The sequence below is a fragment of the Peromyscus leucopus genome, chromosome 5 (genome assembly GCF_004664715.2).
Source record: "Peromyscus leucopus breed LL Stock chromosome 5, UCI_PerLeu_2.1, whole genome shotgun sequence".
Lineage (NCBI taxonomy): Eukaryota > Metazoa > Chordata > Mammalia > Rodentia > Cricetidae > Peromyscus > Peromyscus leucopus.
Window position 1 is genome coordinate 39501280 of NC_051067.1, and position 10547 is coordinate 39511826.

At 43.7% G+C, this 10547-nt stretch overlaps 1 protein-coding gene across 3 annotated transcripts in view; it reads right to left on the reverse strand.

Moving 5' to 3' along the window:
- The window catches only part of Slc17a3 (solute carrier family 17 member 3), a 28523-nt gene that overhangs the window by 12887 nt on the left and 5089 nt on the right, over window positions 1-10547 (reverse strand). For 2 of the 3 annotated variants that reach the window (XM_037205889.1, XM_037205887.1), the window contains exons 1-3: window positions 9270-9307; window positions 5118-5228; window positions 532-743 (exon numbers count right to left, since the gene is read on the reverse strand). In XM_037205889.1, the coding sequence (XP_037061784.1) occupies window positions 532-743; window positions 5118-5228; window positions 9270-9300 (354 nt within the window). In that variant the 5' untranslated portion in view covers window positions 9301-9307. Of the gene's footprint in view, window positions 1-531; window positions 744-5117; window positions 5229-9269; window positions 9308-10547 lie in introns of those variants that run through there. The other variant, XM_037205888.1, reaches the window with a different exon arrangement.

The window sequence follows — 10547 nt, forward strand, 5'->3', positions numbered from 1 at the left end:
GAATCAATATAAGAGAAAAGGGAGAGGGGGTTGGCAAGTAGCTCAGCTGCAGAGCAATTGATCTAGGGTGTGCAAGGCTCTGGCTTCTCCTCCCAGAACTGCAAAACGGGGTTTCGAACACATAAACTCTAGAAAAATAAATATAAAATGAATAGAAAAATGTGAGCATAGGGGCTGGAGAGATGGCTCAGTTGGTATAATGCCTGCTGTACAAGGATGACAAGCTCATTTCAATGCCCAGAACCCACAGAAAAATCCCAGCATTGTGGCTCGGAACCTCATCACTGGGGAGGCGGCAACACGAAAATCCCTGGGACACTCTGGGCAGTCATCACGGCATGGAGGGCAAGTCTCGGGTCCCAGGGAGAGATCCTGCCTCCTGAGAAAAAGTGTCACACTTCTGAGGTATGACACCCAAATTTGACCTTTGGCTTTCACATACATGTGCACACGTGTGCAACACACACACACACACACACACACACACACACACACACACACGGGAGCACAAACAAATTCTGCATCACCTACCTTTACAGAAAGATCCTTCGAGGCTTCGTGTTGGTCACCATTTAAATTGGTGGGAAGCCCTTCTGTGGAGCTGTTGAGGTGAGGTTGGTTGTCTGTGCTGTTGACCATGGCTACCATAGTGATGCTTATGATGGAATTCTGTGCTATGAATGTGAAGTTGCTTAAGTGTGCGAGGAAGGCCATTCCGTAGCGCACGGAACACAAACTCGGGACTGGAAGGAGGACACGACATCATGGCTGGCTTTACTGAGCTAGCATTGATTTTTCACAAGGTATATAATGGAAAGCATGGCTTGGTGGTGTAAGCCTGTAATCCCAGCACTTGAGGGGTGGAGGCAGGAGGATTAGGAGTTTGGTCATCATTGGCTGCTGTTTGGGGCCAGCTGAATGTGGCCTTGTCTGAAAGTCACCACTGATCATCTGATGACTTAAATGACCATTTGAGTTTTGCTGGAGTCAGGAAAGGGAGATTCAAAAGCAGCTGATAGGTGAACTGAGTCAAGGAACATTTTATGCTACAGATTTGCAGAACCTGGCTGCCTTCCGGGCTTTCTGTCCTTGCTATAATTTTGTCTCTCCCATTCCTAAATAATTCAGTTTTAGAGCTGATGAAATGATTCACAGTAAGTAAATATAAAACTTATATTAAAAGTTAAATATATATAATCATACAATTTGTAATAAATTATATGTAAATTACATGCACATGTGCATGTATAGCATGTCTAACTAGTGACATACCATATATCATGTTTATCTTACATATCAAACATATAATATATATAATATATCATGCCTAATGTATACAAATAAAATTTAAAGTTTGAAGAAGCTGAGGATAAACTTTCACTTAAAATGTCACATAAAAAAAATGAATCAAGTTTAAGTCCTAGAGAGGTTTCCTCATTAGAGAAATTGACACCCTCAAATGCCGAAAACCTGTAGGGAAGCTATCCTGGAAAAAGACGTGAGCGCAGTGTTGATGCCACTCGTGTGTGCGGCTCCAAGGCACCCCTCCCCCTCTCCCTGAGCCTGGTTGCCTTGTCCAAAGTACTGAAAACACAGGTGCCGCGCATGCGCATGTGAGAATGCTTCAGACATGGGCCTCTGAGGGGTGTTGGCTAGAGAGTGGATTGCTTCCCAAGCTCTTAAGGCAGCTTTCCATTGCTTCTGAGACAGCCCTGCAGCCTGGCACTGTGTCGGTGCCCTGGCAGTGCACTTTAGACAGACCCGACATGATAAGATCACCGCAGGCATCTGTGTTCACTAGCCCACAGGCATCCTTTACAGCCGCACTTCAACGAAGGGCACTGCAGAGGGAGCACTCTCCACTTTCTTTCTTTCCCAGGAGAAGAAGAGCTCAGGTAACCACTGTGGTAAATCAGCTGAGCATGCAGAGCTCAGCATCTTCTCAGGGGGTGTCCTGCATGGGTACGTTAGCAGACGAGTTGTCTGTCTCTTGGGGAAGCCTATCTGCCCAGCTCATTCTGTGGCAGAACAAGCCAGTTGGTTCACTTCAGGGAGCTGGATAGGAGCTTGACAGAGACCCTCCTAAGCCATGCTCTGCAATCTAGCTTGTATCTTCAGTTCTTATGGAACACACGCCTATTGATCACATCCCAGAGATGAGAACAACACACACGGCCAGGCAGTCCGTCTGTCTTAGAGGATGTCAGTGCTGTGCAGAAAATAAAGCAGGACTCCAGCGGAGTCCCCGGAGAGCGCCTGAGAGTTGGCCATGCAGGCATCTGAGGGGAAGGCATACTCCATGCCCTGCAGTGAGTGTTCAAAGAGCCAGCACCAGGTGAGTGGGACAGAGGAGAGGGCCAGAGCAGAATCCAGTCTTAACGGTCTCACGGACTGTTGGAGGTGCTCTGACTTTTATTTTGAGCGGGGTGGGAAGCACTGGAGGGCCTTGTGAAGGAGTGACTCAGGGTGAGACCCAGAAAAGAAGTTAAGCCGAGCTGCCTAGAGCTCTGCCCCGCAACTCTTTGCATAGACTAGTGAGAGAGCAAATGCATGTTGTTTCTGGCTATTGACTTTAAGACAGTATGTCTGCAGGGACCACTGGGTGACATCAATATAGATTACTTGAGTGTACTATTTGACTACATAATATTTTTTTTCCAAAGGCTGTCCTTAGTTAGTTTTAACTGTCAACTTGATACAGCCTGGAGTCACCAGAGAAGGAAGGGAGTCTCAATTGAGAAATTGCCTAGAGCAGATTAGCTATTGGGCATGTCTTGATTATCAGTTGATGTAGGAGGGTCCAGCTCACTATGGGTGGCGCCATTCCCTGGGCAGGTGCTCCCGGACTGTGTAGGAAAGCATGAGCCAGAGTGAGTCAGCAAGCAACATTTTCCCATGGTTCCTGCTGTACTCCTTGACTGAGTTCCTTCACTAGAGCTAGTGCTGGGTAGAATAGCAGGCAGACTTGCCTTTGAGTTCCTGACTTGATGTCCTCAATGGTGGACGATAACCTGCAAGCTAAAATAAACCTTTCCCCCTCCCCTAAGTTGCTTTGGATTAGAGTATTTTGTTGTCAAAGCAGATATAAAACTACAACCAAGCAGGGTGGTAAGCATTAACTAACATTTGCATTTTAAAGCACTAAAATTCGACTGAGAACAATATAAAACAGCAGGAAAATCTATGGAATGATACCAGTACACCCCAAGAATGATGTGTGTGTGTGTGTGTGTGTGTGTGTGTGTGTGTGTGTGTGTGTAGGATATGGCAGGGAATGAAAGAGCACTAAATTACTATGTTGTAGAGAAAAATAATGTTGGAGTCATTGCACACTTAAATAAAAGAAAAAACCAGGGGACCAGTATGGCAACACTACATTTCTTGACACTGAAGCTCTATTTAAGCATTCTTCATTTTGTCTTGTTTGGTTTTGTTTATTGTGATGGGGTCTTGCTGGGTAGGCCAGGCAAATGGTCCTCCTGCCTCTGCCTCTACAGTGCTCAGATACCAGGTATTCACTGCCACATCTAGCACCATTTTTCTGGTTTTGTTTACTAAAAATCAATTGGTCAACTGATGAGCAAATCAAATTTAAGCTGATTAACAAATAAAAAGTAAATCCTTGAGCTCTGACAACCCCCAACATTTTCCAAAGGCTTTTTCAGCTTGATAGTAATTCCATTTTCCAAAATACTGTGGTTTTCTTGCTTTACTTAATATTATTTTGGAGGGTGATGCTGGTTCAAACCCAGGACCTTGCACATGCTGGACAATTGCCCTGCCATTGAGATATATACCCTATCTGTAGTTTTCTTTATTTTTTTAAATCCGCTTATCCAGTCTACCTGGAACAGACTGCTGTCTTTTCACTTAAGATACACAAGCCTCAGCCAATCATCCCTCGTCTCTCTTTTGGTTTGAGGCTGTTCTACACAGCTGTGTCCTATGTCTGGATGTTTGCCTTAGTCTCCATCTACAATGGCTCCCTGCTGCCATCTTAATTTGGTGGAGCCATTTGAGGGTTACCATCACGCCGCAAGACAAGTAATTTCGCTCACAATCCACCACATATTTTCATCTGTATTGAGACTGAAAACCAAAGCCTCTGTTTCACTGGAAGCAAAATAATCATAAATTTTGTCTCAAAATTATCATTTTCATTTCAAAAGCTAAGGAAATAATCCAAATGTGATTATCCAAGTGCTATGTGATTTTACCATAAGACATACAACTTAATAGTTCTTACGTATAGTCCAAATACATATAATAGCCAAGTCACATATACATTTCACATGTAGATTATAACAAAGTATCAAAACCAAAGGGCACAGTTAAATATCAGCCACAGGAGGGCTTCTCAGGTGAATAAATGTGAAGGTGAACCTGTTGGAATCATCAGGCATGCATTCTGCTGCCTTCCTTCCTCCAGACAGTGGTCCTTTCTGCTTTCACATCATCTGTACTCCATCTGAAGGAAGGAAGGGACAGAGCCAGAGGTGGACAGGGAACTCAGGGGAGGGTAGAGAAGAGGAAGAAGAACAAAATATAGTGTCACGTGGATGAAGATGCCATAATGAGACCCATTCCATGGTGTGCTACATTTAAAGAATTAAAAAAGTTAAAAAGAATAAGACTTTGTTATTCTCATAAAGCAATACTGAAAAATATGTTAGCAAGTTAAAATACAGAACGGAGTTAAATAAAAATCATATAGAACAAATGCAGTAAAAATTATATTGGGTGAATTAAGCTTGCAAAAATGTTACATTTCTTAATTTTGGATATTTATATAATTTGTTACTTTAATCAAGTAGAGTGATTATGTTTGCAGTATTCCGTGTAGATATTAAAGGAATGGGATGTGGAGCTGTGTGCTGACAGCTTTGTTAACAATTATGAAGAGTAAACTCATGGATAACGATGAGAAAGTAACTGTGAAAAACTATTTTAGAAGAGTGTGTTTCCTTCTTTTACATAACTGTGAGATGTGCATTAATGTTACTGTGTTTCAAAACGAATCAAAAACTTAAAAGTGATGAGTTTACTATTACACATGACTATGTTACCGAAGAGAATGCACCTTGAAGTCAGTGGACAAGCAGCTATCCACAGCTTACCTTTCTGGGGACGGGTCTTGTCCACTTGCATGCCTAGGACATACTCACTCTGTTCACTTACAGGTTTCAATTCTACCTCTGTGGCCATGGTGGTTTTTTCTTTCTGGATGACTAGTTTTTGTCAGAAAAAAAAAGGAAGAAAATAAAAGAAAGCAGGTTCATAGAAAAGAACTGATATGATGTTACCCTTCAGTTGAAATTTATGAAGAGAGGGAGAGCTTCATGGGCCACAATAATGGGACCCTGATATGAGAAACAGTGGGGGTGGGACTTGAAATGGGACTTTAGTTCCAAACAATAAAGGGGGTTTCTGACTTTTATAGGTTTTCAGGTTGGTGAGCAAGTTCCATGCCACAAGATCTAGTTTGTCTTAGCTTATGTACCAGAAGCCAGGAAGGCACTGATAAGATTAGTATAATTAAAGGTTATTAGTTTAGGGATGGGTTGGAGGGGTATGTGGGGAGAAGGGGTGGTGAGGAGTGAGGGGGGCGGGTTTCACAGCTTAATTAATATGAGACAGAGACTGAAAGTCACAGCAAATTTTATTATCAACTCTTAGAGAGCTACAGAGGTATGTGTGATGATTTCTGAGGGGAAGAGGGGAGAGAGGGAGAGAGAGCTAGAGGATCTGTGGCCTAACAGTGTCCAGGCAATATGTAACCCATAGATGTGAGTTAAAAGGAGATGCCTTTGGGACATTTGAAGATGGGGACCAAGCAGTCAAAACCGGGCCCATTCCATCTAACTGGGGCACGGTGTTCGGTGGAGCTGGTCACCATCTCCTACTTCAACACACTAAGCATCCTGCAACTAAGGCCCAGAACTGCTTATCATAGGATTTAGCAGACTCACTGTAGAATGCCTGAAGAACTCTGGCTTGGGAACCAGGCTCACCTCAGTTCAAATACAGGTTCACAGTCTACCCACTTTACCAGCATGACATAGGAACAAATCTGAATGCCCATTTCTCTGTCTGCTACTAACGACTAAGTCCTGAGAGAAGTTGTTGCTTTGACACACAAAGCTTGTCCCAAGCAGAGTACTAGGAAGAGCGTGTGTTAGAATATGTAATCAGAGCAAACACAGAGCTGGTCACCTCAGGGCTGTGCTCCCCTGGCATCTTCTACCTGTATCAGATACACTGGTTTCTTCTATTTTACTGCCCTGGAGGATTCCCATGCTGATACGCCATATGACCCACCAAGAGTGTCAAGGATAACTAAGGAGCAAGTCTACATCAACAGGTGATATAATTCAAATCCTATATTGGTACTGTCCATGAGTTGATGCTATGTCTGTAGAGTTTATTGAATAACCAACAGACCTCATCTTTTTCACAGGAGAAAGGTCATTGCTGTGGTATAATATTAGGGTCTCTATGCCAAAGGATATTGCTATGTCGTATGTGGTATAGAACTGCAAAGTGTGTTCAGTGCTCAATTTTACTTAAGGATTAGGTCGAGAAAGACATTTCATTCATGCCACTAGTAAACTGATTTATTGGTATATTGTTCCAAAATCTTCTTGTAGCATCACTGAGCAGCCCTGCTATTGTCCTGCTCTCCCTCTCCTGCTCTTGGTGACCTGCTTTTGATGACAAGTAGTAACTGATACCCTCTAGACATGCGATGGAAACAACAATGCAGGACACCCTTCCTTCTTCTTTCACTAGGCATAATTATTTTGAAGTTTATGCGTATTGTATATATTGATGGCTTGGCTCTTTGTTGTCACTGAAGAGTTTTATTAAAATATATTTAATCCCTCACCTTCAATGAACAACTGTACTGTTTATAGATTTTGAGAATTACAATGGGCCCCTATGGACACCTGTGTCCAGGTCTCTGTGTAGCCATGTCCCTTTACTTCTTTTAGATAAATACCTAGGACTTGAAGTCTGTTTTATGTAACAAGTACATATCTATCTTCATAGAAAGATAGCAAACTGCTTTTCAGTACAATTGTGCTATTATCGCCAACAGTATTTGAGGCATCCATAAAATCAGTTTGTATGGTCAGCCTTTGAAATCTGAAGCGTTCTAGAAGGCAGGTAATTTGCTTTATCTTGGTTTTAGTTACCCTTCTCTAGAGAAGCTGGGCATCTTTTCATGGCATTATTTGCTATCAACGTATTTTCCGTAAGTTTCCCAACACTGGACATCCTAATTCCATAGTGTACCATGCAATTTTAAAATTCAGCTTTTTTTTTCTTTTCTGAGACAGAGTTTCTCTGTGTAGTTTTGGAGCCTGTCCTGGAACTCGCTCTATAGACCAGACTGGCCTCAAACTCATAGAGATCTGCCTGCCTCTGCCTCTCGAGTGCTGGGACTACTAAAGGCGTGCCCCTCGCCACCACCACCTGGTACCACCACCTGGCAAAATTCAGCTTTTGGTGGGCTGACAAGACAGTTCAGTAGGCATAGGTGTTTGCCACCAAGACTGAAGACCTGAGTTTGATCGCCAGGACCCACAGGAGATAATGAGAAAGATGACTCCCCCAACTAGTAACATGAACTCCACATACATTCTGGGCACAAGCATACCCCACAATGCGCGCGCACACACACACACACACACACACAATTAATGTGGTAAAATGTTTAAAAACTAGCCTTTGGCTTCTAGAGAAAGTGCATTGTTTCTCCACTCAAAAACACCACTTAATTTTAGTAAGGTGTATCACCGCACCTAGTGGTGATACAGCGTCATTGTCTCGGGCCAAACAAGGTCTATCTACCCTGTTTTCATGAGCGAGCAGTGTTCTCCACTGAGTAATAGCTACACCTAGTGCTGTGATCTTTTGTGATGTCAGTCTCCGTGAATGCAGCTTGGAGACTTGCTTTCAGTTTTAGGACTCTGTGATTGCCTCTTCCCGCTGCCCTCAGGCCGCTAACCATCTTCTCACGCCCCTGCCCACCCTGACAGCTCCCTCTTCATTGCTTCCTCTATCCTAAGCCATTTTGTTCATTTTCTTTTTGCTGATGTTGTGGGTCAAGCCCAGGGCCTCATGTATGTTGTGGAAGCTTCTACCTCATCACTGTACCCCAGATGTTTTTTTTTTTTAGTGTATGTGCATGTAGCTGTGCATATTTACAGGAGGATGGATATGTGCAGTCATGCATGTGAAGGCAATGTCTTCCTCGGTCATGCTCTACCTTATTTTTTGTGACCAGATCTCTCATTGAGCCTGGAGTTCCAGGATGCAGGTAGACTGTCTGGGCAGGGAGCTCCAGCGATCCATATGCCTCCCTAGAGCTGAGATTACAGACACATGCCACAGCACCCAGCTTTTTTTTTTTTTTTTGGTTTTTTTTTGAGACAGGGTTTCCCTGTGTAGCTTTGCGCCTTTTCCTGGAACTCACTTGGTAGCCCAGGCTGGCCTCGAACTCACAGAGATCCACCTGGCTCTGCCTCCCGAGTGCTGGGATTAAAGGCGTGCGCCACCACCGCCCGGCACAGCACCCAGCTTTTTACATGGTGCTGGGGAAAATCTAAGGTCTTCATCCTTACACAGCAAGCACTGTTTACCGAACCCCCCTCTGCGGTCCCCTCTCAGACATTCGCTTGTTTAAAGCTCATACCATCTCAGTGGTTTCCTTAATCCAGTATTCTTGCACAAGACCAACCCTACTCCTGCTTGTGCTATACCTGTGCCCCCTAATTAATCTGGATGGGAATCTAAGACAATGAACTTGACTGTCAGAGGCTGCTCCCCTTCAGAACACATAGTTGTCTGCAAAAAAAGACCAATGTAATCTGGGGAGCAGGGTATACATCTTCATGTTGTCAATGAGAATTCCTGGAAGGAACCCGCATCTACAAAGACTGACTGACTGATTAGAACTGCAATGATAATTGGGTTAGGAACCAATCTGGCCACAGGAGATGGCCAGCTCAGGTTATATATAGGCTATTGTTAGGAGTCTTGGCTGTGGTCATCCTTGTGGATTCCCTTGTGCCAGGTTTTTACCTGACCCCAAAATGACCCCTCTTTTCAGTAGTCTCTTTCAGTGTTCTTTCCCTATGACCCTCCCCAACCTGATCGATCACTCATGTTCCCATCCCATCTACCCTCAGTCCACTCACAAAATCTCTTCTATTTCCCTTCCCAGGGAGATCCATACATTCCCTCCCACAAACCCTCCTTGTTACCCAGTCTCTCTGAGTCTGTGGATTGTAGCATAGTTATCCTTTACAGATCAGAGGTGCATCATCCAGCAACTGATGGAAACAGATGCAGACCCACAGCCAAACATTAGGCAGAGTTCAGGGAATCCTGCAGAAGAGGGGAGAAAGGATTGTAGGAGCCAGAGGGGTCAAGGATCTAGAGGCTGATTATTTTAACTTGGGATAGATTTAGCCACTTCAACAGCCATTCCTTGCCCACCTCTGTTATAACTAACCTTCCATGGCCAATAAATAAAAACCTTTTGAAATCTATTGACTTAATAGACTACTTACTAGCTTCCACCAACTCAAAGTCTCTGAATATTATCAGGTAGCATCTGAGGCCTACAGAAAAACTCCCTCCATCTCTCTATACCTGCCTCTCTAGTGTACCCTCCAGTGTATTTTAAATTTGCCTTGATTTATGACTTTCTTTGTTCTGTAAAACTACAGAATTCATGAAATGGCTTCCATGTTGAGACATTAATTTTGGGGGCAATCTAAATTTGTGTTCCTAGACTGTGGTCACTCAAATATGGCTCTAGCATAATCTTGTATTCCTTATAAGGTAAGAGCTGTATGCTTTTTCATTGATAATGTAACAGGCTAGTGCTGTTTTATCTAGAATGGTTTTCATAAATGCTAGAACCCTCTTCCATGTCTCCAGCAGCTGCCAGGCTAGCAAAAGTAATTATAGTCAGCTGCTGCTGTGAACTCAGGACCCTGACAGGGTGAGTGACCTCTAAGAACTCACTGACTCTCTTCTAGTTCACCCAGTTTATGAACAGAAGAATTGATGTTTGTTCATGAGCCATTTTGTCTACCTCCTACCATTCTTTCTCTCTCTCTCTCTAATTCTTTTTTAAATTAAAAGAGTTCTGGTGGGCATGGTGGACCTACCATATTTCTGTAGACAATTCACTTCTGCACACATACATGATTTTATGTGACTATAGAAAAGTTTTGAAATCACTCTTCATAGTGTCTGTTTGTTGGATTCGCCCTCCACAGCTGCCATTGTCTCCACCAGCTAGCATCAAAGTTTCCAGTTTCCGGTGATCTGGCACAAAATCTTAGCTTCCAAGCGTCTTCTCTCCCTCTCTTTCTCCTCCTCCCTCTCCATTCCCTTCTGTCTCTCTATGCTCCTCCCTTCCCTCTTGGACACTCTCCCTCCCTCCTCCCATCTCCTCCCCCCCTTCTCCTCTTCATCCCACCCCTCTTCCTTCCCCTTCCCCTTCTCTCCCTCCCCCTTTCTATTTCCCT